Genomic DNA, 27508 nt, shown 5'->3' with positions numbered 1-27508 from the left:
TCACCAAAACTAACCCAACCTAACCTTACCATCACCGAAATCAAAGAATTCGACATTGCAAAAATATACACAAAACTCGCTTACCTCACTAAACCTAACCCAACCTAACCTAACCATCACCGAAATCAAAGAATTCGACATTTTAAAAATAAACACAAAACTCGCTTACCTCACCAAACCTAACCCGACCTAGCCTAACTATCACCGAAATCAAAGAATTCGACATCGCAAAAATATACACAAAACCCGCTTACCTCACCAAATCTAACCCAACCTAACCTAACCATCACCGAAATCAAAGAATTCGACATTGCAAAAATAAACACAAAACTCGCTAACCTCACCAAACCTAACCCAACCTAGCTTAACTATCACCGAAGTCAAAGAATTCGACAATGCAAAAATATACACAAAACTCGCTAACCTCACCAAACTTAACCCAACCCAACCTAACCGTCACCGAAATCAAAGAGTTCGAGATTGTAAGATTTTCACAAAACTCGCTAACCTCACCAAACCTAACCCAACCCAACCTAACCGTCACCGAAATCAAAGAATTCGACATTGCAAAAATATACACAAAACCCGCTTACCTCACCAAATCTAACCCAACCTAACCTAACCATCACCGAAATCAAAGAATTCGACATTGCAAAAATAAACACAAAACTCGCTAACCTCACCAAACCTAACCCAACCTAGCCTCACTTTTACCGAAATAAAAGAATTCGACAATGCAAAAATATACACAAAACTCGCTTACCTCACTAAACCTAACCCAACCTAACCTAACCATCACCGAAATCAAAGAATTCGACATTTTAAAAATAAACACAAAACTCGCTTACCTCACCAAACCTAACCCGACCTAGCCTAACTATCACCGAAATCAAAGAATTCGACATCGCAAAAATATACACAAAACCCGCTTACCTCACCAAATCTAACCCAACCTAACCTAACCATCACCGAAATCAAAGAATTCGAGATTTTAAAATTTAAACAAAACTCGCTTTACTCACCAAAACTAACCCAACCTAACCTAACCATCACCGAAATCAAAGAATTCGACATTGCAAAAATATACACAAAACTCGCTTACCTCACTAAACCTAACCCAACCTAACCTAACCATCACCGAAATCAAAGAATTCGACATTTTAAAAATAAACACAAAACTCGCTTACCTCACCAAACCTAACCCGACCTAGCCTAACTATCACCGAAATCAAAGAATTCGACATCGCAAAAATATACACAAAACCCGCTTACCTCACCAAATCTAACCCAACCTAACCTAACCATCACCGAAATCAAAGAATTCGACATTGCAAAAATAAACACAAAACTCGCTAACCTCACCAAACCTAACCCAACCTAGCCTAACTATCACCGAAGTCAAAGAATTCGACAATGCAAAAATATACACAAAACTCGCTAACCTCACCAAACTTAACCCAACCCAACCTAACCGTCACCGAAATCAAAGAGTTCGAGATTGTAAGATTTTCACAAAACTCGCTTACCTCACCAAACCTAACCCAACCCAACCTAACCGTCACCGAAATCAAAGAATTCGACATTGCAAAAATATACACAAAACCCGCTTACCTCACCAAATCTAACCCAACCTAACCTAACCATCACCGAAATCAAAGAATTCGACATTGCAAAAATAAACACAAAACTCGCTAACCTCACCAAACCTAACCCAACCTAGCCTCACTATCACCGAAATAAAAGAATTCGACAATGCAAAAATATACACAAAACTCGCTAACCTCACCAAACCTAACCCAACCTAGCCCTACTATCACCGAAATAAAAGAATTCGACAATGCAAAAATATACACAAAACTCGCTTACCTCACCAAACCTAACCCAAACAAGCCTAACTATCACCGAAGTCAAAGAATTCGACAATGCAAAAATATACACAAAACTCGCTAACCTCACCAAACTTAACCCAACCCAACCTAACCGTCACCGAAATCAAAGAGTTCGAGATTGTAAGATTTTCACAAAACTCGCTAACCTCACAAACCTAACCCAACCCAACCAAACCGTCACCGTAATCCAAGAATTCGACATTGCAAAAATATACACAAAACTCGCTTACCTCACTAAACCTAACCCAACCTAACCTAACCATCACCGAAATCAAAGAATTCGACATTTTAAAAAAAACACAAAACTCGCTTACCTCACCAAACCTAACCCGACCTAGCCTAACTATCACCGAAATCAAAGAATTCGACATCGCAAAAATATACACAAAACCCGCTTACCTCACCAAATCTAACCCAACCTAACCTAACCATCACCGAAATCAAAGAATTCGACATTGCAAAAATAAACACAAAACTCGCTAACCTCACCAAACCTAACCCAACCTAGCCTCACTATCACCGAAATAAAAGAATTTGACAATGCAAAAATATACACAAAACTCGCTAACCTCACCAAACCTAACCCAACCTAGCCTTACTATCACCGAAAACAAAGAATTCGACAATGCAAAAATATACACAAAACCCGCTTTTCTCACAAAACCTAACCCAACCTAACCTAACTATCACCGAAATCAAAGAATTCGAGATTTTAAAATTTAAACAAAACTCGCTTTACTCACCAAAACTAACCCAACCTAACCTAACCATCACCGAAATCAAAGAATTCGACATTGCAAAAATAAACACAAAACTCGCTAACCTCACCAAACCTAACCCAACCTAGCCTCACTATCACCGAAAGAAAAGAATTCGACAATGCAAAAATATACACAAAACTCGCTAACCTCACCAAACCTAACCCAACCTAGCCTTACTATCACCGAAAACAAAGAATTCGACAATGCAAAAATATACACAAAACTCGCTTACCTCACCAAACTTAACCCAACCCAACCTAACCGTCACCGAAATCAAAGAATTCGACATTGCAAAAATATACACAAAACCCGCTTACCTCACCAAATCTAACCCAACCTAACCTAACCATCACCGAAATCAAAGAATTCGACATTGCAAAAATAAACACAAAACTCGCTAACCTCACCAAACCTAACCCAACCCAACCTAACCGTCACTGAAATCAAAGAATTCGACATTGCAAAAATATACACAAAACCCGCTTTTCTCACAAAACCTAAGCCAACCTAACCTAACCATCACCGAAATCAAAGAATTCGAGATTGCAAAAATATACACAAAACTCGCTTACCTCACTAAACCTAACCCAACCTAACCTAACCATCACCGAAATCAAAGAATTTGACATTTTAAAAATAAACACAAAACTCGCTAACCTCACCAAACCTTACCCAACCTAGCCTAACTATCACCGAAATCAAAGAATTCGACATCGCAAAAATATACACAAAACTCGCAAACCTCACCAAACCTAACCCAACCTAGCCTCACTATCACCGAAATAAAAGAATTCGACAATGCAAAAATATACACAAAACTCGCTAACCTCACCAAACCTAACCCAACCTAGCCTTACTATCACCGAAAACAAAGAATTCGACAATGCAAAAATATACACAAAACCCGCTTTTCTCACAAAACCTAACCCAACCTAACCTAACCATCACCGAAATCAAAGAATTCGAGATTTTAAAATTTAAACAAAACTCGCTTTACTCACCAAAACTAACCCAACCTAACCTAACTATCACCGAAATCAAAGAATTCGACATCGCAAAAATATACACAAAACTCGCTAACCTCACCAAACCTAACCCAACCTAGCCCTACTATCACCGAAATAAAAGAATTCGACAATGCAAAAATATACACAAAACTCGCTTACCTCACCAAACCTAACCCAACCAAGCCTAACTATCACCGAAGTCAAAGAATTCGACAATGCAAAAATATACACAAAACTCGCTAACCTCACCAAACTTAACCCAACCCAACCTAACCGTCACCGAAATCAAAGAATTCGACATTGCAAAAATATACACAAAACTCGCTTACCTCACTAAACCTAACCCAACCTAACCTAACCATCACCGAAATCAAAGAATTCGACATTTTAAAAATAAACACAAAACTCGCTTTCCTCACCAAACCTAACCCAACCTAGCCTAACTATCACCGAAATCAAAGAATTCGACATCGCAAAAATATACACAAAACTCGCTTACCTCACCAAACCTAACCCAACCAAGCCTAACTATCACCGAAGTCAAAGAATTCGACATTGCAAAAATATACACAAAACTCGCTAACCTCACCAAACCTAACCCAACCTAGCCCTACTATCACCGAAATAAAAGAATTCGACAATGCAAAAATATACACAAAACTCGCTAACCTCACCAAACTTAACCCAACCCAACCTAACCGTCACCGAAATCAAAGAGTTCGAGATTGTAAGATTTTCACAAAACTCGCTAACCTCACCAAACCTAACCCAACCCAACCTAACAGTCACCGAAATCAAAGAATTCGACATTGCAAAAATATACACAAAACTCGCTAACCTCACCAAACTTAACCCAACCCAACCTAACCGTCACCGAAATCAAAGAGTTCGAGATTGTAAGATTTTCACAAAACTCGCTAACCTCACCAAACCTAACCCAACCCAACCTAACCGTCACTGAAATCAAAGAATTCGACATTGCAAAAATATACACAAAACCCGCTTTTCTCACAAAACCTAAGCCAACCTAACCTAACCATCACCGAAATCAAAGAATTCGAGATTTTGAAATTTAAACAAAACTCGCTTTACTCACCAAAACTAACCCAACCTAACCTAACCATCACCGAAATCAAAGAATTCGAGATTGCAAAAATATACACAAAACTCGCTTACCTCACTAAACCTAACCCAACCTAACCTAACCATCACCGAAATCAAAGAATTCGACATTTTAAAAATTAACCCCAAATTTGCTTACCTCACCAAACCTAACCCAACCTAGCCTAACTATCACCGAAATCAAAGAATTTGACATCGCAAAAATATACACAAAACTCGCTTACCTCACCAAACCTAACCCAACCTAGCCCTACTATCACCGAAATAAAAGAATTCGACAATGCAAAAATATACACAAAACTCGCTTACCTCACCAAACCTAACATAACCAAGCCTAACTATCACCGAAGTCAAAGAATTCGACAATGCAAAAATATACACAAAACTCGCTTACCTCACCAAACTTAACCCAACCCAACCTAACCGTCACCGAAATCAAAGAGTTCGAGATTGTAAGATTTTCACAAAACTCGCTAACCTCACCAAACCTAACCCAACCCAACCTAACCGTCACCGAAATCAAAGAATTCGACATTGCAAAAATATACACAAAACTCGCTAACCTCACCAAACCTAACCCAACCTAGCCTCACTATCACCGAAATAAAAGAATTCGACAATGCAAAAATATACACAAAACTCGCTAACCTCACCAAACCTAACACAACCTAGCCTTACTATCACCGAAAACAAAGAATTCGACAATGCAAAAATATACACAAAACCCGCTTTTCTCACAAAACCTAACCCAACCTAACCTAACCATCACCGAAATCAAAGAATTCGAGATTTTAAAATTTAAACAAAACTCGCTTTACTCACCAAAACTAACCCAACCTAACCTAACCATCACCGAAATCAAAGAATTCGACATTGCAAAAATATACACAAAACTCGCTTACCTCACTAAACCTAACCCAACCTAACCTAACCATCACCGAAATCAAAGAATTCGACATTTTAAAAATAAACACAAAACTCGCTTACCTCACCAAACCTAACCCGACCTAGCCTAACTATCACCGAAATCAAAGAATTCGACATCGCAAAAATATACACAAAACCCGCTTACCTCACCAAATCTAACCCAACCTAACCTAACCATCACCGAAATCAAAGAATTCGACATTGCAAAAATAAACACAAAACTCGCTAACCTCACCAAACCTAACCCAACCTAGCCTCACTATCACCGAAAGAAAAGAATTCGACAATGCAAAAATATACACAAAACTCGCTAACCTCACCAAACCTAACCCAACCTAGCCTTACTATCACCGAAATCAAAGAATTCGACATCGCAAAAATAAACACAAAACCCGCTTACCTCACCAAATCTAACCCAACCTAACCTAACCATCACCGAAATCAAAGAATTCGACATTGCAAAAATAAACACAAAACTCGCTAACCTCACCAAACCTAACCCAACCTAGCCTCACTATCACCGAAATAAAAGAATTCGACAATGCAAAAATATACACAAAACTCGCTAACCTCACCAAACCTAACCCAACCTAGCCTTACTATCACCGAAAACAAAGAATTCGACAATGCAAAAATATACACAAAACCCGCTTTTCTCACAAAACCTAACCCAACCTAACCTAACCATCACCGAAATCAAAGAATTCGAGATTTTAAAATTTAAACAAAACTCGCTTTACTCACCAAAACTAACCCAACCTAACCTAACCATCACCGAAATCAAAGAATTCGACATTGCAAAAATAAACACAAAACTCGCTTACCTCACTAAACCTAACCCAACCTAGCCTTACTATCACCGAAAACAAAGAATTCGACAATGCAAAAATATACACAAAACCCGCTTTTCTCACAAAACCTAACCCAACCTAACCTAACCATCACCGAAATCAAAGAATTCGAGATTTTAAAATTTAAACAAAACTCGCTTTACTCACCAAAACTAACCCAACCTAACCTAACCATCACCGAAATCAAAGAATTCGACATTGCAAAAATAAACACAAAACTCGCTAACCTCACCAAACCTAACCCAACCTAGCCTCACTATCACCGAAATAAAAGAATTCGACAATGCAAAAATATACACAAAACTCGCTAACCTCACCAAACCTAACCCAACCTAGCCCTACTATCACCGAAATAAAAGAATTCGACAATGCAAAAATATACACAAAACTCGCTTACCTCACCAAACCTAACCCAACCTAGCCTCACTATCACCGAAATAAAAGAATTCGACAATGCAAAAATATACACAAAACTCGCTAACCTCACCAAACCTAACCCAACCTAGCCTTACTATCACCGAAAACAAAGAATTCGACAATGCAAAAATATACACAAAACCCGCTTTTCTCACAAAACCTAACCCAACCTAACCTAACCATCACCGAAATCAAAGAATTCGAGATTTTAAAATTTAAACAAAACTCGCTTTACTCACCAAAACTAACCCAACCTAACCTAACCATCACCGAAATCAAAGAATTCGACATTGCAAAAATAAACACAAAACTCGCTTACCTCACTAAACCTAACCCAACCTAGCCTTACTATCACCGAAAACAAAGAATTCGACAATGCAAAAATATACACAAAACCCGCTTTTCTCACAAAACCTAACCCAACCTAACCTAACCATCACCGAAATCAAAGAATTCGAGATTTTAAAATTTAAACAAAACTCGCTTTACTCACCAAAACTAACCCAACCTAACCTAACCATCACCGAAATCAAAGAATTCGACATTGCAAAAATAAACACAAAACTCGCTAACCTCACCAAACCTAACCCAACCTAGCCTCACTATCACCGAAATAAAAGAATTCGACAATGCAAAAATATACACAAAACTCGCTAACCTCACCAAACCTAACCCAACCTAGCCCTACTATCACCGAAATAAAAGAATTCGACAATGCAAAAATATACACAAAACTCGCTTACCTCACCAAACCTAACCCAACCTAGCCTAACTATCACCGAAATCAAAGAATTTGACATCGCAAAAATATACACAAAACTCGCTTACCTCACCAAACCTAACCCAACCTAGCCCTACTATCACCGAAATAAAAGAATTCGACAATGCAAAAATATACACAAAACTCGCTTACCTCACCAAACCTAACATAACCAAGCCTAACTATCACCGAAGTCAAAGAATTCGACAATGCAAAAATATACACAAAACTCGCTTACCTCACCAAACTTAACCCAACCCAACCTAACCGTCACCGAAATCAAAGAGTTCGAGATTGTAAGATTTTCACAAAACTCGCTAACCTCACCAAACCTAACCCAACCCAACCTAACCGTCACCGAAATCAAAGAATTCGACATTGCAAAAATATACACAAAACTCGCTAACCTCACCAAACCTAACCCAACCTAGCCTCACTATCACCGAAATAAAAGAATTCGACAATGCAAAAATATACACAAAACTCGCTAACCTCACCAAACCTAACACAACCTAGCCTTACTATCACCGAAAACAAAGAATTCGACAATGCAAAAATATACACAAAACCCGCTTTTCTCACAAAACCTAACCCAACCTAACCTAACCATCACCGAAATCAAAGAATTCGAGATTTTAAAATTTAAACAAAACTCGCTTTACTCACCAAAACTAACCCAACCTAACCTAACCATCACCGAAATCAAAGAATTCGACATTGCAAAAATATACACAAAACTCGCTTACCTCACTAAACCTAACCCAACCTAACCTAACCATCACCGAAATCAAAGAATTCGACATTTTAAAAATAAACACAAAACTCGCTTACCTCACCAAACCTAACCCGACCTAGCCTAACTATCACCGAAATCAAAGAATTCGACATCGCAAAAATATACACAAAACCCGCTTACCTCACCAAATCTAACCCAACCTAACCTAACCATCACCGAAATCAAAGAATTCGACATTGCAAAAATAAACACAAAACTCGCTAACCTCACCAAACCTAACCCAACCTAGCCTCACTATCACCGAAAGAAAAGAATTCGACAATGCAAAAATATACACAAAACTCGCTAACCTCACCAAACCTAACCCAACCTAGCCTTACTATCACCGAAATCAAAGAATTCGACATCGCAAAAATAAACACAAAACCCGCTTACCTCACCAAATCTAACCCAACCTAACCTAACCATCACCGAAATCAAAGAATTCGACATTGCAAAAATAAACACAAAACTCGCTAACCTCACCAAACCTAACCCAACCTAGCCTCACTATCACCGAAATAAAAGAATTCGACAATGCAAAAATATACACAAAACTCGCTAACCTCACCAAACCTAACCCAACCTAGCCTTACTATCACCGAAAACAAAGAATTCGACAATGCAAAAATATACACAAAACCCGCTTTTCTCACAAAACCTAACCCAACCTAACCTAACCATCACCGAAATCAAAGAATTCGAGATTTTAAAATTTAAACAAAACTCGCTTTACTCACCAAAACTAACCCAACCTAACCTAACCATCACCGAAATCAAAGAATTCGACATTGCAAAAATAAACACAAAACTCGCTTACCTCACTAAACCTAACCCAACCTAGCCTTACTATCACCGAAAACAAAGAATTCGACAATGCAAAAATATACACAAAACCCGCTTTTCTCACAAAACCTAACCCAACCTAACCTAACCATCACCGAAATCAAAGAATTCGAGATTTTAAAATTTAAACAAAACTCGCTTTACTCACCAAAACTAACCCAACCTAACCTAACCATCACCGAAATCAAAGAATTCGACATTGCAAAAATAAACACAAAACTCGCTAACCTCACCAAACCTAACCCAACCTAGCCTCACTATCACCGAAATAAAAGAATTCGACAATGCAAAAATATACACAAAACCCGCTTTTCTCACAAAACCTAACCCAACCTAACCTAACCATCACCGAAATCAAAGAATTCGAGATTTTAAAATTTAAACAAAACTCGCTTTACTCACCAAAACTAACCCAACCTAACCTAACCATCACCGAAATCAAAGAATTCGACATTGCAAAAATAAACACAAAACTCGCTAACCTCACCAAACCTAACCCAACCTAGCCTCACTATCACCGAAATAAAAGAATTCGACAATGCAAAAATATACACAAAACTCGCTAACCTCACCAAACCTAACCCAACCTAGCCCTACTATCACCGAAATAAAAGAATTCGACAATGCAAAAATATACACAAAACTCGCTTACCTCACCAAACCTAACCCAACCTAGCCTAACTATCACCGAAATCAAAGAATTTGACATCGCAAAAATATACACAAAACTCGCTTACCTCACCAAACCTAACCCAACCTAGCCCTACTATCACCGAAATAAAAGAATTCGACAATGCAAAAATATACACAAAACTCGCTTACCTCACCAAACCTAACATAACCAAGCCTAACTATCACCGAAGTCAAAGAATTCGACAATGCAAAAATATACACAAAACTCGCTTACCTCACCAAACTTAACCCAACCCAACCTAACCGTCACCGAAATCAAAGAGTTCGAGATTGTAAGATTTTCACAAAACTCGCTAACCTCACCAAACCTAACCCAACCCAACCTAACCGTCACCGAAATCAAAGAATTCGACATTGCAAAAATATACACAAAACTCGCTTACCTCACCAAACCTAACCCAAACAAGCCTAACTATCACCGAAGTCAAAGAATTCGACAATGCAAAAATATACACAAAACTCGCTAACCTCACCAAACTTAACCCAACCCAACCTAACCGTCACCGAAATCAAAGAGTTCGAGATTGTAAGATTTTCACAAAACTCGCTAACCTCACAAACCTAACCCAACCCAACCAAACCGTCACCGAAATCCAAGAATTCGACATTGCAAAAATATACACAAAACTCGCTTACCTCACTAAACCTAACCCAACCTAACCTAACCATCACCGAAATCAAAGAATTCGACATTTTAAAAATAAACACAAAACTCGCTTACCTCACCAAACCTAACCCGACCTAGCCTAACTATCACCGAAATCAAAGAATTCGACATCGCAAAAATATACACAAAACCCGCTTACCTCACCAAATCTAACCCAACCTAACCTTACCATCACCGAAATCAAAGAATTCGACATTGCAAAAATAAACACAAAACTCGCTAACCTCACCAAACCTAACCCAACCTAGCCTCACTATCACCGAAATAAAAGAATTTGACAATGCAAAAATATACACAAAACTCGCTAACCTCACCAAACCTAACCCAACCTAGCCTTACTATCACCGAAAACAAAGAATTTGACAATGCAAAAATATACACAAAACCCGCTTTTCTCACAAAACCTAACCCAACCTAACCTAACCATCACCGAAATCAAAGAATTCGAGATTTTAAAATTTAAACAAAACTCGCTTTACTCACCAAAACTAACCCAACCTAACCTAACCATCACCGAAATCAAAGAATTCGACATTGCAAAAATATACACAAAACTCGCTTACCTCACTAAACCTAACCCAACCTAACCTAACCATCACCGAAATCAAAGAATTCGACATTTTAAAAATAAACACAAAACTCGCTTACCTCACGAAACCTAACCCGACCTAGCCTAACTATCACCGAAATCAAAGAATTCGACATCGCAAAAATATACACAAAACCCGCTTACCTCACCAAATCTAACCCAACCTAACCTAACCATCACCGAAATCAAAGAATTCGACATTGCAAAAATAAACACAAAACTCGCTAACCTCACCAAACCTAACCCAACCTAGCCTCACTATCACCGAAAGAAAAGAATTCGACAATGCAAAAATATACACAAAACTCGCTAACCTCACCAAACCTAACCCAACCTAGCCTTACTATCACCGAAAACAAAGAATTCGACAATGCAAAAATATACACAAAACCCGCTTTTCTCACAAAACCTAACCCAACCTAACCTAACCATCACCGAAATCAAAGAATTCGAGATTTTAAAATTTAAACAAAACTCGCTTTACTCACCAAAACTAACCCAACCTAACCTAACCATCACCGAAATCAAAGAAGTCGACATTGCAAAAATATACACAAAACTCGCTTACCTCACTAAACCTAACCCAACCTAACCTAACCATCACCGAAATTAAAGAATTCGACATTTTAAAAATAAACACAAAACTCGCTTACCTCACCAAACCTAACCCGACCTAGCCTAACTATCACCGAAATCAAAGAATTCGACATCGCAAAAATATACACAAAACCCGCTTACCTCACCAAATCTAACCCAACCTAACCTAACCATCACCGAAATCAAAGAATTCGACATCGCAAAAATAAACACAAAACCCGCTTACCTCACCAAATCTAACCCAACCTAACCTAACCATCACCGAAATCAAAGAATTCGACATTGCAAAAATAAACACAAAACTCGCTAACCTCACCAAACCTAACCCAACCTAGCCTCACTATCACCGAAATAAAAGAATTCGACAATGCAAAAATATACACAAAACTCGCTAACCTCACCAAACCTAACCCAACCTAGCCTTACTATCACCGAAAACAAAGAATTCGACAATGCAAAAATATACACAAAACCCGCTTTTCTCACAAAATCTAACCCAACCTAACCTAACCATCACCGAAATCAAAGAATTCGAGATTTTAAAATTTAAACAAAACTCGCTTTACTCACCAAAACTAACCCAACCTAACCTAACCATCACCGAAATCAAAGAATTCGACATTGCAAAAATATACACAAAACTCGCTTACCTCACTAAACCTAACCCAACCTAACCTAACCATCACCGAAATCAAAGAATTCGACATTTTAAAAATAAACACAAAACTCGCTTACCTCACCAAACCTAACCCGACCTAGCCTAACTATCACCGAAATCAAAGAATTCGACATCGCAAAAATATACACAAAACCCGCTTACCTCACCAAATCTAACCCAACCTAACCTAACCATCACCGAAATCAAAGAATTCGACATTGCAAAAATAAACACAAAACTCGCTAACCTCACCAAACCTAACCCAACCTAGCCTCACTATCACCGAAAGAAAAGAATTCGACAATGCAAAAATATACACAAAACTCGCTAATCTCACCAAACCTAACCCAACCTAGCCTTACTATCACCGAAAACAAAGAATTCGACAATGCAAAAATATACACAAAACCCGCTTTTCTCACAAAACCTAACCCAACCTAACCTAACCATCACCGAAATCAAAGAATTCGAGATTTTAAAATTAAAACAAAACTCGCTTTACTCACCAAAACTAACCCAACCTAACCTAACCATCACCGAAATCAAAGAAGTCGACATTGCAAAAATATACACAAAACTCGCTTACCTCACTAAACCTAACCCAACCTAACCTAACCATCACCGAAATTAAAGAATTCGACATTTTAAAAATAAACACAAAACTCGCTTACATCACCAAACCTAACCCGACCTAGCCTAACTATCACCGAAATCAAAGAATTCGACATCGCAAAAATATACACAAAACCCGCTTACCTCACCAAATCTAACCCAACCTAACCTAACCATCACCGAAATCAAAGAATTCGACATTGCAAAAATAAACACAAAACTCGCTAACCTCACCAAACCTAACCCAACCTAGCCTCACTATCACCGAAATAAAAGAATTCGACAATGCAAAAATATACACAAAACTCGCTAACCTCACCAAACCTAACCCAACCTAGCCTTACTATCACCGAAAACAAAGAATTCGACAATGCAAAAATATACACAAAACCCGCTTTTCTCACAAAACCTAACCCAACCTAACCTAACCATCACCGAAATCAAAGAATTCGAGATTTTAAAATTTAAACAAAACTCGCTTTACTCACCAAAACTAACCCAACCTAACCTAACTATCACCGAAATCAAAGAATTCGACATCGCAAAAATATACACAAAACTCGCTAACCTCACCAAACCTAACCCAACCTAGCCCTACTATCACCGAAATAAAAGAATTCGACAATGCAAAAATATACACAAAACTCGCTTACCTCACGAAACCTAACCCAACCAAGCCTAACTATCACCGAAGTCAAAGAATTCGACAATGCAAAAATATACACAAAACTCGCTAACCTCACCAAACTTAACCCAACCCAACCTAACCGTCACCGAAATCAAAGAATTCGACAATGCAAAAATATACACAAAACTCGCTTACCTCACTAAACCTAACCCAACCTAACCTAACCATCACCGAAATCAAAGAATTCGACATTTTAAAAATATACACAAAACCCGCTTTCCTCACCAAATCTAACCCAACCTAACCTTACCATCACCGAAATCAAAGAATTCGACATTGCAAAAATAAACACAAAACTCGCTAACCTCACCAAACCTAACCCAACCTAGCCTCACTATCACGGAAATAAAAGAATTCGACAATGCAAAAATATACACAAAACTCGCTAACCTCACCAAACCTAACCCAACCTAGCCTTACTATCACCGAAAACAAAGAATTCGACAATGCAAAAATATACACAAAACCCGCTTTTCTCACAAAACCTAACCCAACCTAACCTAACCATCACCGAAATCAAAGAATTCGAGATTTTAAAATTTAAACAAAACTCGCTTTACTCACCAAAACTAACCCAACCTAACCTAACCATCACCGAAATCAAAGAATTCGAGATTGCAAAAATATACACAAAACTCGCTTACCTCACTAAACCTAACCCAACCTAACCTAACCATCACCGAAATCAAAGAATTTGACATTTTAAAAATAAACACAAAACTCGCTAACCTCACCAAACCTAACCCAACCTAGCCTAACTATCACCGAAATCAAAGAATTCGACATCGCAAAAATATACACAAAACTCGCAAACCTCACCAAACCTAACCCAACCTAGCCTCACTATCACCGAAATAAAAGAATTCGACAATGCAAAAATATACACAAAACTCGCTAACCTCACCAAACCTAACCCAACCTAGCCTTACTATCACCGAAAACAAAGAATTCGACAATGCAAAAATATACACAAAACCCGCTTTTCTCACAAAACCTAACCCAACCTAACCTAACCATCACCGAAATCAAAGAATTCGAGATTTTAAAATTTAAACAAAACTCGCTTTACTCACCAAAACTAACCCAACCTAACCTAACTATCACCGAAATCAAAGAATTCGACATCGCAAAAATATACACAAAACTCGCTTACCTCACTAAACCTAACCCAACCTAACCTAACCATCACCGAAATCAAAGAATTCGACATTTTAAAAATAAACACAAAACTCGCTTACCTCACCAAACCTTACCCGACCTAGCCTAACTATCACCGAAATCAAAGAATTCGACATCGCAAAAATATACACAAAACTCGCTTACCTCACCAAACCTAACCCAACCAAGCCTAACTATTACCGAAGTCAAAGAATTCGACAATGCAAAAATATACACAAAACTCGCTAACCTCACCAAACTTAACCCAACCCAACCTAACCGTCACCGAAATCAAAGAGTTCGAGATTGTAAGATTTTCACAAAACTCGCTAACCTCACCAAACCTAACCCAACCTAGCCTCACTATCACCGAAAACAAAGAATTCGACAATGCAAAAATATACACAAAACCCGCTTTTCTCACAAAACCTAACCCAACCTAACCTAACCATCACCGAAATCAAAGAATTCGAGATTTTAAAATTTAAACAAAACTCGCTTTACTCACCAAAACTAACCCAACCTAACCTAACCATCACCGAAATCAAAGAATTCGACATTGCAAAAATATACACAAAACTCGCTTACCTCACTAAACCTAACCCAACCTAACCTAACCATCACCGAAATCAAAGAATTCGACATTTTAAAAATAAACACAAAACTCGCTTTCCTCACCAAACCTAACCCGACCTAGCCTAACTATCACCGAAATCAAAGAATTCGACATCGCAAAAATATACACAAAACCCGCTTACCTCACCAAATCTAACCCAACCTAACCTAACCATCACCGAAATCAAAGAATTCGACATTGCAAAAATAAACACAAAACTCGCTAACCTCACCAAACCTAACCCAACCTAGCCTCACTATCACCGAAATAAAAGAATTCGACAATGCAAAAATATACACAAAACTCGCTAACCTCACCAAACCTAACCCAACCTAGCCTTACTATCACCGAAAACAAAGAATTCGACAATGCAAAAATATACACAAAACCCGCTTTTCTCACAAAACCTAACCCAACCTAACCTAACCATCACCGAAATCAAAGAATTCGAGATTTTAAAATTTAAACAAAACTCGCTTTACTCACCAAAACTAACCCAACCTAACCTAACCATCACCGAAATCAAAGAATTCGACATTGCAAAAATATACACAAAACTCGCTTACCTCACTAAACCTTACCCAACCTAACCTAACCATCACCGAAATCGAAGAATTCGACATTTTAAAAATAAACACAAAACTCGCTTACCTCACCAAACCTAACCCGACCTAGCCTAACTATCACCGAAATCAAAGAATTCGACATCGCAAAAATATACACAAAACCCGCTTACCTCACCAAATCTAACCCAACCTAACCTAACCATCACCGAAATCAAAGAATTCGACATTGCAAAAATAAACACAAAACTCGCTAACCTCACCAAACCTAACCCAACCTAGCCTCACTATCACCGAAAGAAAAGAATTCGACAATGCAAAAATATACACAAAACTCGCTAATCTCACCAAACCTAACCCAACCTAGCCTTACTATCACCGAAAACAAAGAATTCGACAATGCAAAAATATACACAAAACCCGCTTTTCTCACAAAACATAACCCAACCTAACCTAACCATCACCGAAATCAAAGAATTCGAGATTTTAAAATTAAAACAAAACTCGCTTTACTCACCAAAACTAACCCAACCTAACCTAACCATCACCGAAATCAAAGAAGTCGACATTGCAAAAATATACACAAAACTCGCTTACCTCACTAAACCTAACCCAACCTAACCTAACCATCACCGAAATTAAAGAATTCGACATTTTAAAAATAAACACAAAACTCGCTTACATCACCAAACCTAACCCGACCTAGCCTAACTATCACCGAAATCAAAGAATTCGACATCGCAAAAATATACACAAAACCCGCTTACCTCACCAAATCTAACCCAACCTAACCTAACCATCACCGAAATCAAAGAATTCGACATTGCAAAAATAAACACAAAACTCGCTAACCTCACCAAACCTAACCCAACCTAGCCTCACTATCACCGAAATAAAAGAATTCGACAATGCAAAAATATACACAAAACTCGCTAACCTCACTGTTCCGACTTTTGTAATGACGTGTGGCAAACAGTCTTATTAACTGATTGTCGATTGGCATTATTGACGAGTTGGCATTAGTGTCGGCCCAAGCGGAAATACGCGACGGTCGACAGAGTTCGAGCAGACGGCGTACGGACAACTTGTGTTCCGTACGCTCCGCTGAACCACCACGTGCAAATTTTACATTTCAATAAACTACATCAAACCATTATCGAAGTCTTTTCCATGATGGTCACTTCGAACCGGACACCAGTAACCTAGGCCACAACACCAAACGGACAAACCAATAGGAAAAAACGTGGTCGAGAAAAAATGGATGTCAATTAAGAAATCGGTATCGTTCCTTTGTTACTATCCATACCTTTCCAATACTAATAACATGTTTGCTTCTATTTCAGCAATATATTGATTGATGTACAGAGGTACATGACCGCGTGATTGACGCAGAAAATATATAAATAAAAACATAACCTACAAAGACGCATGGGACACAGAGGTAATCCAAAATTATCGGAACGATCACATAAACATCGTAAAGGATATTCAAGTAAGTGAATGTATTCAATCTCAGGCAATCTGTTCAAAAGGCAATCATGTGGGTAGGTCAGTTTTAAAATATGTTTTAAAGTATAACAATTAATTAACGCGATTGTATAAAATAATATCGCGCTACGAAGGAATGTTTCATCGGTCGCATCGAATTTCGTATTAAAAGTGTAAAATCAGATGTAGTGTAAAATTAGCAAAGCACGTGGAGAATTATACTTGTAGCCCCAAAGTGGATTAAATCAAGTACATACCGGTATATTCATATCGGTAGATCTTTGTTTCTTAATGTGTGTAGAAACACCCTCCCCCCCCCCCCTTCCACGATAAATGTGGAATTATACTTGTAGCCCCAAAGTGGCTTAAACCAAGTACATACCGGTATATTCATAGCGGTAGATCTTTGTTTCTTAATGTGTGTAGAAACACCCTCCCCCCCCCCCCTTCCACGATAAATGTGGAATTATACTTGTAGCCCCAAAGTGGCTTAAACCAAGTACATACCGGTATATGCATATCGGTAGATCTTTGTTTCTTAATGTGTGTAGAAACACCCTCCCCCCCCCCCCCTTCCACGATAAATGTGGAATTACACTTGTAGCCCCAAAGTGGATTAAATCAAGTACATACCGGCATATTCATACATCGGTAGATCTCTTTGTTTCATAATGTGTGATGAAACAGTGGTGATTTAAAATAAATCACAAGACTTGTAGCCCCAAAGTGGTTTAAATCAAGCACCCACCAATTTAGGGTTGTAATTTCTTCCAAAATATGTTGGATAGATTCTGGTGATAATAGTTAAAGTAGAATATTAAGATTCACGGTTAATCATTGAATATTATTACCTTATCTCTACGAATAGTTCAATTGACAGCTATAGTAGAGAACAACTGTATTTATGAGACGAAATAGTGCAACTTTCTGAAACAAATGTCAAGTGCTGAAAACGAGGAAATAGAAGCTTCGACTTCCAAGTCGCATAAAGGTCGAAATCCAACTAGGGACGTAGAACCTATTAGAGACAGGTCAAGCTCTAGAATACATCAGACTCGAAGTCAGACTCAATCGATAGAAATATTAGCGAAGGAAAATAAAGTAGAAGTTATAATGACGTCAATAGAATTAAGGTATTCAGGCGCGGTACAAAGACTAAAAGGAAAAATAGATAAATCCTCCGAATTAGATGAAGGACAGTATCAAACCATTAAAGAAGCATACGATTATGTCCGAAAACTCCATTACGAGTATTTAGATAACCTTACAGACATATCGAAAGCGGCCAAAATAGACGAAGAGTACGATGCAATTACAATAACAGTTAAAAATCTTAAAGCAGCATTAGATTGCCAATCCTTTCAAGATAGTAAACTAAAGGTAGAGCAAGCAACAATTAAATTTGCTAGAGATAAGTTACCGACGTTAACCATTCCCACATTTCAGGGAGATCCATCTGAATGGCAATCATTTCAACAAGCTTTTAAGAATATAATAGGAAACAAAACGGAATATTCGAATGTCACTAAATTACTATATTTGCATCAATCATTACTCGGTCCCGCTTTAGCAGCTGTATCAGGGTTAGATATTAGCTCAGACAATTATGAAATAACGTGGAGTATTTTAGACAAGCAATACAATTTACCAAGACTTAATCTTAAAACTAGGATCAACTCACTTTGTGACTTAAAATTAATCACAAAGGAATCACATATCGAATTGAGAGATCTATTAAATAAGGTAACGGTGTGTATTAAAAACATTGAATCATTGGGTTACGCGAGAGAAAATTTAGATCCATGGGTAACATGTTTAGTTCTAAGGAAATTACCATTTAGTTTATTAAAGGACTGGGAAACATCTCTGGTTGACAGAGAAATGCCACCGTACGAGAAGTTAGAAACGTTTCTGCAGAATAGATGTAACGTATTACAATCTACTGCATCTGTAATTACGGTGAAAGAATTCCCTCATAACCGTCAACGAATCAGGAGAACTCATGTCGCGAACAAAAACCCATCAAGTAGAGTAAACTCATGTGCATTTTGTCGAAATAATCATTTCATAGGTAAATGCGATAAATTCAAAGCAAAATCCAGTTTGGAAAGAAATGAATTCGTTAAATCTAATAACATGTGTTTTAAATGTTTAAATTCATCGCATAAGATAACAAATTGCAGGTCTAACTTTAATTGCTTAAGGTGCAAACAAAACCATCATACTTTGTTGCATCAGGACGATACATTTAGTTCAAATAATACGGGAAGGAAGTCAATTAATGCTCATTCTACTCATTTCTCTCAAAGGGAGATAATTTTACCCACGGTACAAGTAGACATTATAACGTCCAATGGAACGGTCGTTAAGGGCCGCACATTATTAGATTCCGGCTCACAAGTCAACTATGTTACCACATCTTTCGCTAAGAAGAATAACTTCAAATTAGAGAAAATCTCTCAAAAAATTGTAGGTATCGCTAATCAAGAAAGTAGCATTCGTCACATCACCAAGGTGACCATAAGGTCTTCAACCACTAATTACTCAACCAAAGTGTTGTGTTTGGTATTACCAGAAATTACTGGCGAAATTCCAACTGTGAAACTGGATCAACAGTTAATTTCAATACCAGCGGGAATCAAGTTATCAGATCCCCTTTGGAATAAACCGACGCCAATCGATTTCTTGCTCGGCGCCGAGATTTGCGTTCATGCTATGAAAGCAGGAACCATCCAGTTAGGAAAAGGTATGCCTATCTTAAAGGATACCGAATTCGGATGGACAATAGTTGGTCCATATCCCGAAGTAAATAATGCTCCAGGGAAGAGCCACATAGGCTTAAGTCAATTAGACAGTCACATTCAAAACTTTTGGATGATCGACCAGGTTCCTATGGTAAAACATCAATCTCTTGAGGAGAAAAGATGTGAGGAACATTTCCAAGCACACACATCACGAGATAAAAACGGTAGATTTTGTGTAGCTTTACCATATAAAAATTCCCCGGTAGTATTAGGAAGTTCATTGCACATTGCGGAGAAAAGACACAAAACTTTGGAAAGACGTTTTTTAGCCAATAATAATTTAAAAATGGAATACAATAAAGTTTTAGAAGAGTACATAAATTTAGGACATATGTCAGAGTGTGAACCTCCGGAGGCACATGAGGTTCATTGTTATTTACCTCATCACGTCGTGGTTAAGGAGTCTAGCCTTACCACTAAATATCGTGTAGTTTTTGATGCGTCCGCAAAGACAACGTCTAATATCTCACTAAATAATATTTTGATGGTGGGACCTAGTGTCCAATCAGATTTGTTAAGTTTACTACTCAACTTTCGACTCCATAAATACGTGATTACTGCGGATATTAAGCAGATGTACCGACAGATTCAAATAGCAGAGAAAAATAAAAATGTACAACGAATCATTTGGCGAACAGATCCCCAGAGTAAATTCAAGCATTACAAGCTTAATACAGTAACATTCGGAACTGCTTCAGCCCCATTTTTAGCTACTAGATGTCTAAATCAGTTAGCAGAGGAGAATAGAAACAAATATCCCATCGCTAGTAAAGTGATCGAACGTGATTTTTATGTTGATGATTTGCTCACGGGAACTAATACTATTGAAGCTGGTAAATTATTAAAGGTTCAACTGGAAACCATATTATTATCAGCCGGTATGCCCTTAAGCAAATGGACATCGAACAACTCCGATATAATCACGGATGTTAAAGCTGACGATTGTTCAGATTTTAACTTCTCTAACGAATCACACAAAACTTTAGGTTTATTTTGGAAACCGCGGGAAGACGTTTTTGTATTTAAGGTTCAAACCGAAGTCGAGACTGAAAATATAACAAAAAGAAACTTTTTATCAGTAATTAGTCAGATCTTCGACCCATTAGGACTATTATCTCCATTGTTAATTAATTATAAGATATTAATGCAATCTGTCTGGCAACAAACCATTGGTTGGGATGAATTCATTCCTCAGACAATCTTCAAAAAATGGAAAGATTGTCAATTATCCAATACAGTCATGAAACTTTATAAAATTCCTAGATTGATAATACTAAATAATGTCATTAATATACAGGCACACGGATTTTGTGACGCATCCGAGAAAGCTTATGGTGCTTGTATTTATGTAAAATGTACTGATCAATTGGGAAATTCCAAATGTCATCTTGTGTGTTCTCGTTCGAGAGTCGCTCCGCTCAGTTTTGTAACTATTCCGCGTTTAGAGCTGTGCTCCGCTATGTTATTATCAAAGTTAATGAAGTCAACAATAGACCAATTAACAATTCATATTAATGAAAAATATTATTGGACGGATTCAACCGTCGCATTGCATTGGATTAGAGGAGAGTCATGTAAATGGACCACCTTCGTTGCCAATCGAGTGGCCGAAATCCAATCAATATCTCAACCCATTGAGTGGTACCATGTCTCCTCTACAGACAATCCAGCAGATTTAATTTCTCGAGGGACTCAACCATCAGAATTAAATCATAATTCGTTATGGTGGGACGGCCCTAGTTGGTTGAAATTAGACGAATCACGATGGCCTCGAAGACCTCCTGAGATCACAATAGATCTTCCAGAGAGAAGGGTAGTCACTAACGCTACCCTTGTGAGGGAAAATAATTGGATAGATAAACATTCTCATCTTCCAAGACTCCTTCGAGTTTTATCATATGTTCGTCGGCCACTAAGGAATAAACAATTAAACGTTAAAGAAAATAACGAACCGTCCGCTTTAGAATTAAAAGATGCTTTAAATAATTTGATAAGGTTATCGCAAATGGAATCATTTCCATTGGAATATCGTTTGCTGAGCAAGGGACATCCAATTCCCAGTAGCAGTAAATTAGCTAAATTGTCCCCTCTATTCCACGAGAATTTAATTTGTGTTGGAAGTAGACTTCCTCTGGGAACAACTCTATCAACGTCACCCATTATCTTGTCAAATAAGCATAAACTTACACACATGATTGTCCGAGATGCGCACTTGAAATATATTCACTTGGGTACTCAAGCCTTACTGTCGTTATTGCGGCAGACCTATTGGCCATTGGCCGGACATAATACTGTCAAAGGAGTGGTGCGTTCATGTGTCATTTGTTTCAGAAATAAACCACTGTCACACAATAGATTAATGGGATTACTCCCGCTTGAACGTACCACTGCGAATTTTCCTTTCAGTCATGTGGGGATAGATTTCGCAGGACCTTTTCCTGTGAAGAGTGGTTGCAATAAGAATTCTAAGATAATTAAGGGTTACGTTTGTGTCTTTGTGTGTTTTTCCAGTAAGGCAGTTCACTTGGAACTTGTCGGAGACTTAACGAGTTCAAATTTCTTAAATTGTTTAAGAAGATTCGTAGCCAGACGTGGCAGGCCCAATACGATATATTCCGACAATGCTACTAATTTTGTCGGTGCAAGTCGTGAACTCGTTAATTTAGTAAAATTAATTTACGAACGTCCTCATGAGGAGAAGCTACTACGGTATGTAGCCTCCGAAGGGATTCGTTGGAAGTTTAACCCGCCAAGGGCGCCTCACATGGGAGGGCTGTGGGAAGCAGCGGTTAAATCCATGAAGATTCATTTAAACAAGGTGTTAAAGGCCACCACCTTAAATTTCGAATCATTTTGTACGGTATTGACTCAAATAGAAGCTTGCATGAATTCCCGTCCTCTTAGTCCCTTGTCTTCGGATCCACTAGACCTTTTACCCCTCACACCTGGACATTTCTTAATTGGCAGATCCTTACTCGCTCTTCCAATGGAGGTTAAATATAACACTAATGTCCATGCCAATCTGCTTCAGATACAATTGACCACAGCAGCATTTTGGAAACGTTGGTCGGCGGAATATTTACATTCTTTGCAGTTACGACACAAATGGAAGAAGGACTCGAGCAACAATCTGAGTGTGGGTCAAATGGTCCTGTTAAAGGAGGAACACATGCTGCCAACCCGATGGGTCTTGGGTCGAGTCACTAAATTGTATCCCGGACCAGATGGCAGAGTTCGAGTCGTCGACGTCTTTACTGCCAGCGGAGAGTTTCGTCGGTCCAGTCATCTAGTGGCGCCATTGCCGATTCTACCACAAGGACCACTTGACAGGAAGGAAGATCAGCAAGAGGGAGGAGAAACAGCAGCTTCAATTCCGTCAACTTCGGTAGCTTAGTTTAACCCGAAGACATTACCCCCAACTCATATTACTTATTAGATGTAATCATGAGTTTAAATCATTCAATGTTAATAGTAGTACTCCGTAATTCACTTTAATTGTGTCGTGTGTATAATTTAAGCTATTTTCATTTTAACATTCGGCAGTATATATCTCCGAATTTAATCTAATCATTTTGTCTTTATAATATAAGACTTGTCTCATGTCATCACTCGGAAGGATTATATCCGAGTTTAAAATAAACTGTTCAAATTTGACAGTTAAAATTAGATTCATGATTTGTTAATGTTAGTCTCCAAGCCACACTTAATGGAGCATCTTAAATTATTTCATGTCTACTTAATTATAACCTGCCGGGAGTCATCCGCAGGTCTTATGTTTCTTGTTATGAAAACATAAGTTAACTCTTACTGTTTATAGTATTTATGTGAATCATAGAATAAGTAAATATTATAATACTGAACATTTCGATGTTTAACGTAGAGACATCTATAATCATAGTTCGCCTTCATTTCCTGCTTGTAGGAATGAATGAATGACTTTCCAATTTACTTTTAATTTAGCAATGTTTATGCTACTTGTTGATGAAATCAAGTTAACTTAGGAGCATTACACTCATTAATCAAGTTTAATTGATCGGTAATAGCTGATCTGTCGTGACAACTGTAACAGTGTCAACATTGTATTGTCTAAGTTAACATCAAGATGAGGAATGCTTAAGTTTTAAACCATATACAGTCCACTCTCTCTTCTTTAAAGTAAACTTATCTTGTAATGCTTATTCACAGCTTCAAAGGAGATTTCAAAAACTTTAATGTAAATAGAAACAACATTCACCAGAGGTATACCTATAAGTTGAAATATTACTGAACCAATAAATTGATTTTATCCTCACACTGGATGAGGCAAAGGTTTCATTATTCACCCTCTATTTAATTATTTTAAGAGCTATGATTTATTGTAAACGACTCGTCAGTAATGCTGTAACTCTGTAGAATAACTGTATTGTTCAACAGTTTTCCTATGTGGGACTATGTTCCGACTTTTGTAATGACGTGTGGCAAACAGTCTTATTAACTGATTGTCGATTGGCATTATTGACGAGTTGGCATTAGTGTCGGCCCAAGCGGAAATACGCGACGGTCGACAGAGTTCGAGCAGACGGCGTACGGACATCTTGTGTTCCGTACGCTCCGCTGAACCACCACGTGCAAATTTTACATTTCAATAAACTACATCAAACCATTATCGAAGTCTTTTCCACTCACCAAACCTAACCCAACCTAGCCTTACTATCACCGAAAACAAAGAATTCGACAATGCAAAAATATACACAAAACCCGCTTTTCTCACAAAACCTAACCCAACCTAACCTAACCATCACCGAAATCAAAGAATTCGAGATTTTAAAATTTAAACAAAACTCGCTTTACTCACCAAAACTAACCCAACCTAACCTAACTATCACCGAAATCAAAGAATTCGACATCGCAAAAATATACACAAAACTCGCTAACCTCACCAAACCTAACCCAACCTAGCCCTACTATCACCGAAATAAAAGAATTCGACAATGCAAAAATATACACAAAACTCGCTTACCTCACGAAACCTAACCCAACCAAGCCTAACTATCACCGAAGTCAAAGAATTCGACAATGCAAAAATATACACAAAACTCGCTAACCTCACCAAACTTAACCCAACCCAACCTAACCGTCACCGAAATCAAAGAATTCGACAATGCAAAAATATACACAAAACTCGCTTACCTCACTAAACCTAACCCAACCTAACCTAACCATCACCGAAATCAAAGAATTCGACATTTTAAAAATATACACAAAACCCGCTTACCTCACCAAATCTAACCCAACCTAACCTTACCATCACCGAAATCAAAGAATTCGACATTGCAAAAATAAACACAAAACTCGCTAACCTCACCAAACCTAACCCAACCTAGCCTCACTATCACGGAAATAAAAGAATTCGACAATGCAAAAATATACACAAAACTCGCTAACCTCACCAAACCTAACCCAACCTAGCCTTACTATCACCGAAAACAAAGAATTCGACAATGCAAAAATATACACAAAACCCGCTTTTCTCACAAAACCTAACCCAACCTAACCTAACCATCACCGAAATCAAAGAATTCGAGATTTTAAAATTTAAACAAAACTCGCTTTACTCACCAAAACTAACCCAACCTAACCTAACCATCACCGAAATCAAAGAATTCGAGATTGCAAAAATATACACAAAACTCGCTTACCTCACTAAACCTAACCCAACCTAACCTAACCATCACCGAAATCAAAGAATTTGACATTTTAAAAATAAACACAAAACTCGCTAACCTCACCAAACCTAACCCAACCTAGCCTAACTATCACCGAAATCAAAAAATTCGACATCGCAAAAATATACACAAAACTCGCAAACCTCACCAAACCTAACCCAACCTAGCCTCACTATCACCGAAATAAAAGAATTCGACAATGCAAAAATATACACAAAACTCGCTAACCTCACCAAACCTAACCCAACCTAGCCTTACTATCACCGAAAACAAAGAATTCGACAATGCAAAAATATACACAAAACCCGCTTTTCTCACAAAACCTAACCCAACCTAACCTAACCATCACCGAAATCAAAGAATTCGAGATTTTAAAATTTAAACAAAACTCGCTTTACTCACCAAAACTAACCCAACCTAACCTAACTATCACCGAAATCAAAGAATTCGACATCGCAAAAATATACACAAAACTCGCTAACCTCACCAAACCTAACCCAACCTAGCCCTACTATCACCGAAATAAAAGAATTCGACAATGCAAAAATATACACAAAACTCGCTTACCTCACCAAACCTAACCCAACCAAGCCTAACTATCACCGAAGTCAAAGAATTCGACAATGCAAAAATATACACAAAACTCGCTAACCTCACCAAACTTAACCCAACCCAACCTAACCGTCACCGAAATCAAAGAATTCGACATTGCAAAAATATACACAAAACTCGCTTACCTCACTAAACCTAACCCAACCTAACCTAACCATCACCGAAATCAAAGAATTCGACATTTTAAAAATAAACACAAAACTCGCTTTCCTCACCAAACATAACCCAACCTAGCCTAACTATCACCGAAATCAAAGAATTCGACATCGCAAAAATATACACAAAACTCGCTTACCTCACCAAACCTAACCCAACCAAGCCTAACTATCACCGAAGTCAAAGAATTCGACATTGCAAAAATATACACAAAACTCGCTAACCTCACCAAACCTAACCCAACCTAGCCCTACTATCACCGAAATAAAAGAATTCGACAATGCAAAAATATACACAAAACTCGCTAACCTCACCAAACTTAACCCAACCCAACCTAACCGTCACCGAAATCAAAGAGTTCGAGATTGTAAGATTTTCACAAAACTCGCTAACCTCACCAAACCTAACCCAACCCAACCTAACAGTCACCGAAATCAAAGAATTCGACATTGCAAAAATATACACAAAACTCGCTAACCTCACCAAACTTAACCCAACCCAACCTAACCGTCACCGAAATCAAAGAGTTCGAGATTGTAAGATTTTC

The 27508-nt window shown here is 38.0% G+C and overlaps 1 protein-coding gene across 1 annotated transcript in view; it reads left to right on the top strand.

Annotated features, from left to right (window-relative positions):
- The window catches only part of LOC143921904 (uncharacterized), a 334699-nt gene extending 309572 nt beyond the window's left edge, over window positions 1-25127 (top strand). The window contains exon 2 of the mRNA XM_077445221.1: window positions 18716-25127. Within this exon, the coding sequence (XP_077301347.1) occupies window positions 18716-23882 (5167 nt within the window). The 3' untranslated portion in view covers window positions 23883-25127. The remainder of the gene's footprint in view (window positions 1-18715) is intronic.
- The last annotated feature ends 2381 nt before the right edge of the window (window positions 25128-27508 follow it).

The sequence above is a fragment of the Arctopsyche grandis genome, unplaced genomic scaffold (assembly GCF_051622035.1).
Source record: "Arctopsyche grandis isolate Sample6627 unplaced genomic scaffold, ASM5162203v2 HiC_scaffold_35, whole genome shotgun sequence".
NCBI classification, from domain to species: Eukaryota; Metazoa; Arthropoda; class Insecta; order Trichoptera; family Hydropsychidae; genus Arctopsyche; species Arctopsyche grandis.
This window is presented reverse-complemented; position numbering and strand designations above follow the sequence as displayed.